This window comes from Elaeis guineensis, chromosome 6, assembly GCF_000442705.2.
Source record: "Elaeis guineensis isolate ETL-2024a chromosome 6, EG11, whole genome shotgun sequence".
Taxonomy (NCBI): Eukaryota; Viridiplantae; Streptophyta; class Magnoliopsida; order Arecales; family Arecaceae; genus Elaeis; species Elaeis guineensis.
Window position 1 is genome coordinate 129,052,006 of NC_025998.2, and position 4,779 is coordinate 129,056,784.

The 4,779-nt window shown below is 30.9% G+C and overlaps 1 protein-coding gene across 2 annotated transcripts; it reads left to right on the forward strand.

Annotated features, from left to right (window-relative positions):
- Nucleotides 1-2,631: 2,631 nt before the first annotated feature.
- Nucleotides 2,632-4,779, forward strand: LOC105046587 (early light-induced protein 2, chloroplastic). Of its 2 annotated transcripts, none has more exons than XM_029264994.2 (3): nucleotides 2,632-2,906; nucleotides 3,939-4,028; nucleotides 4,310-4,779. In XM_029264994.2, the coding sequence occupies exons 1-3, from the start codon at nucleotides 2,766-2,768 to the stop codon at nucleotides 4,652-4,654; spliced, it is 576 nt and encodes a 191-aa protein (XP_029120827.1). In that variant the 5' UTR covers nucleotides 2,632-2,765; the 3' UTR covers nucleotides 4,655-4,779. The 2 variants fall into 2 exon arrangements, with proteins under 2 accessions (XP_029120827.1, XP_010923519.1); XM_010925217.3 differs by having other exon boundaries at nucleotides 2,632-2,900.

Below are 4,779 nucleotides of genomic sequence, written 5' to 3' on the forward strand. Positions count from 1 at the left end.
ATAATTTTTATTTTTTTCATTTCTTTCTTATTTTTTTATGATATTTTTATTTTTTATTTTTTAAGATTTTTTTGGGATATTTTTTTAAAAAAATTAATTTTAAATGAGGAAAATAATTTTAAATTATATTTTTTATTTAAATTAAAATTTTATTTTTATTTTTCAAAATTTTAAATTATAATTTTTTTATTTTTCTATTTTTTTCTCATTTTTTCTTCTTTGTTTGGAATATTTTTTAAAAAAATTAATTTAAAATGAGAAAAGTAATTTGAAATAACATTTTTTATTTTAATTAAAATTAAAAATTTTATTCCTTTTAAATTTAAAATTATAATTTTTATTTTTTTCCCATTTTTTTACTTTTTTTTATTTTTTATGATACTTTTTATTTTTTTGACATATTTTTTAAAAAAATTAAATTGAAATGGGGAAAGTAATTTGAAATGATATTTTTTTAATTAAAATTAAAATTTTTATTTTTTTTAAATTTAAAATTATAATTTTTATTTTTTTCTCATTTCTTTCTCATTTGTTCTTTTTTAAGATATTTTTTATGTTTTTAATTTTTTAAGATTTTTTTTGAGATACTTTGTTTAAAAAATTAATTTTAAATAGAAAAAATAATTTAAAATGATATTTTTTATTTGAATTAAAATTAAAATTTTTATTTTTAAAAATTTATTCAAAATTATAATTTTTATTTTTTTCTCATTTTTTTGTTTTTTTATGATATTTTTTTTAAAAAAATAATTTGAAAAGGAGATTGTAATTTGAAATGATGATTTTTATTTAAATTAAAATTAAATTTTTTATTTTTTTAAATTTAAAATTATAATTTCTATTTTTTTCAATTTTTTATGGTATTTTTTTATTTTTTTACACCAATTTTTTTCAGATATTTTTTAAAAAAGATAATTTGAAATACGGATACTAATTTGAAATAATAAATTTTTTATTTTTTATAAATTTAAAATTATAATTTTTTATTTTTTTATTTTTTTTAGAAGAAAAAAAATAAAATCATTAAATAAAATGGTGTTTTTTAAAATGCCATTTGGAATGGTGTTTTCAAAAACGCCATTCCAAATGGCGTTTAAAAAAACATCATTTGATTTAACGATTTTTTTTTTTTCATCCATGTGAAAAATATGTGGAATAGAGTGGTGATGTGAACGTCAAAAAACGTCATTTTGAATGGTGTTTTATGCTGTTTGTATTATTTTATTAAATAAATTAAAATTTAAATTATTTTTGTAAATAATTTTTTTTTAAATTAATTAGGTAAAGCACTCGTGGAGAAGAATCAAATTTAGAATCCCAATAAAAATGCTATATGACTTGACAGATCGGGGCTGTTACAGAAATTTCACCTGATTAGAAGTCTATGTAATCTGTATTTATTTCATGATATAACCATTTGGACTTGTTGATGCCCGAGACGCACATGTGGTTTACTAAAACGAGGTGTGGAGAACTTTTTTCCCGGTATCCTGTAGCCGTAAAAGATAAAGATTACCATGTAATTGTTGCTTTTCCTCAAACAAAGCATCATGGTGGTTTTACATACAAATTCAAGCTACATTGGCAGCTGAAAATGAGGCAGTACTCTAACCTTATATGTGATATGTGCAGTGATGGAATCTGACATCAAATATCAAAAAAATAAAATAATAATTTATTAATAATTTTTTAAATAAATAAATAAATAATATTATCTTATGCCATCTGCAAAATGATTTTGATTGTATAAAAATTTCAATATTTTTTTCTACATTAAAAATTAAAAAATAAATAAAATATTAATGAATAAATAAACAACCATTTTTTTTGAAAAAAATTATTATTTTTAATAAAAAATTAATATATAAATTAATTATATAGTATTTTTTAAAATTATTGGACTCGCAATGTGTGTAAGATTAAAATATTGGAGGAGCCATCATATATATAAATATATAGATAATAAGTATTTTAAAATTTTTTAGGAAGGGCAGTGGCCCCTCTGGTCCCACTTATGTTCTGCCACCGGATACGAGGAGTTGGCGCTTCATAATTTATTAGCACCGTTATAGTTATTTTTTTTGCATTTGTGATATGCTTAGACAAACCCATATATGCTTCTCATGGTTTTTGTTTGGATTATTCTTGTGCAGATACAGCCACAAACATCGCTGAAATCAATAAATTAAATCTCAAAATGTACTAGTCCAATTCAAATGGACCTGCATCGGTTTGAACTCAAATACTTGGCTCGAGCTTAGTACATATATCAGATCCAGATCTAACCTGACCCGCTGGAAGCCCTGGCCCCTTCAATTCATGGAAATAAGAAAGGCCGCCTCAATGCTCCAAAGTTAGGTGCTCCCACGTACCACGTCTCTACCCACAAATCACAAGCCTCCAAAGAACGCACGGAGGAAACCTCGAACAACTTCTAGACCTCTGGAATCTTCGCCACCTTCTCCTCTGGTGGCTTGGAGGTCCACGTCATGGCCCATTTCCATATGTCATGAGAATGCGGTCCACGTGACGGCGAGTTTATGGCCCAAGAATGGAGGTGATGTGGCCTCGTGGAGGCCACCCCTTTGCCCTCCCACCTCTATAAATCTCTCCATCTAACAATGCCTCCAATCCAATTCGTCTCGCAAGAAAAGATCTCAAGATCTTAAACTAACATTTGATTCCTCCATATTCTTAATTTACTTCTTGCTGCTCTTTCTTTCTTTCTTTCTGTGGACTCTATTTTTGCTCTTAGAGGCTCAAAGATGGCGACTTCAGCCTACATGGCAGGCCTCATGCCACTTGTCGGCTCGAGGAACCATTCTACAGGCCTTCGTTCCACTTACTTGCTGCCATGTCAGCATGCCGCCGGCGCCATGCGCATTCGCTGCCAAGCCGAGGTGAGAGTGAGCATTAAACACTGCACCATGATTTACCTACCTTAGCTCATGTGATGTGGAAAACAGAGGTAGCATTTCTTCAAGTAGATGAGGACCGAGTTCCAAAGATTTGTTATGGTAGTTTCTGGCTTTTCTGCTAATGATGTCAAACTCCTTGATTTCAGGAGAAAAGATTAAATGGAGAAAGTAAGGATGGTAGATTGGATGAGTGCATATAAAAAATTTCTAATCACTTCGGACCTAGCTTGATACTAGCTCTCCTTCAAAGTTGGGGTTAGAGCGTTATTTTAGACATGAATTGCTGATCCATAACATAAAGGTGAAAAAAGGAAAATATTAGAGTCTCCTATAGCCTATAGGTGCCCGAAAGGGTCAAGATGCGCCTTGTATTAGATTCATCCTCACAGAAAACAAAATATATAAAATGAAATATATAAAATTTTGATCACAATAATATTAAAAATTAAAAAGAATAACTACAAAATTCCAACATTAGTAAGGGCAAAACAGGTAGTCTATCTCTAGAGGAACTCCTCTCCTTTTGGTATATTGATCTAGGCCCCACTCTAACCATTTTGAGAGATTTTTCTTTGGTCTAGTAGCTTTCTCAAGAAAAAAGGGAGAAAATGCAGCTTTTTTGCAGGTATGACAAAGCCGAGTCCAACTCAGACTCAGGAACTCATATAAGATCTATGTTCTAAAATAGATGTCAGAAAATCTTTATAAAACGAGTTTTATAAAAACAGATCTCTTCCTGCCTTTTATAAAACCTGTTTTAACAGAATCATATTTTATGAATATCTGTTTCAGTAAAATTCAGTGGCAACCAAACAACCCCAAATTAGCAAATTACTCTACTTTAATAACATAACCAAATCACCATTTAGCCTATCATGTATCAGCTCAAATGAAAAATGAAGTATTAAGTCTTGAATTCATATTATGAAAATGAATGACAGATAAATAGTAGCTTGCATTTTGTGCTACTCCATCCATACTAACAAATTAAAAAACTATTTCTCTTGGATGATTAAACAGGATCAGCCGCAGGTGCAACCACAGGAGCAAACTATACCTGTCTCACCATCGCAGCAGCCGGCTCAGAGCCCTCCGAAGCCCAAGGCCAAGGTATGCTAGCTATTAGCATACATTGTTATCAGCCATTATATCTAAATACAAGCTCCCTTTTCCCATAGTATAGTGAAACAAATGCTCTTGACGAAGAATATCCTGTAATCTATAGAGCTTTTTACTGACAAGATTCCATTTTATCCAGTGTTGATGGAATATTACTTAATAATTTAGATACCCTAATAATTTCTATATTCATCGCATGAATATTTTCATTAGATGGCATAACATAGGCATCTCTTAATTAACTCAATCTAATCCATCTCGACGCATGATAGGAGAGCACAAAATTTTCAGATGTGCTAGCATTCAGCGGGCCGGCACCAGAGAGGATCAATGGAAGGTTGGCGATGATTGGCTTTGTCTCAGCTTTAGCAGTTGAGTTGGCGAGGGGTGATGACCTTGCAACTCAGCTAATGAATGGTGGGTTGCCATGGTTTGCTGGAACTGCTGCCTTGTTGTCAGTAGCCTCCTTGGTGCCATTGTTCAAGGGCGTGAGTGCACAATCCAAGTCCGGCCGCCTGATGACCGCTGATGCCGAGCTGTGGAATGGCCGGTTCGCCATGGTGGGCTTGGTGGCGCTAGCTTTCACTGAGTATTTGAAGGGCGGTCCTCTTGTGTGAAGGGCTTGTCATTGATTCATGTTTAGTTCTTTGTACTATTTGGAGATGCAAGCAATGTGTATGAATACAAGTTAGCATTGTAGATTTCAAATGCTTATATCGAAATAGTTGAGCCAGTGTAATAA

What these genes read in the sequence shown, in the direction of transcription:
- LOC105046587 (XM_029264994.2), top strand. Translation starts at nt 2,766, where the DNA reads ATGGCGACTTCAGCCTACATGGCAGGCCTCATGCCACTTGTCGGCTCG. An exon ending in GCTGCCAAGCCGAGGTGAGA is followed by an intron (nt 2,907 to 3,938) that starts GTGAGCATTAAA and finishes ATGATTAAACAG; the next exon opens with GATCAGCCGCAGGTGCAACC. An exon ending in CTCCGAAGCCCAAGGCCAAG is followed by an intron (nt 4,029 to 4,309) that starts GTATGCTAGCTA and finishes GACGCATGATAG; the next exon opens with GAGAGCACAAAATTTTCAGA.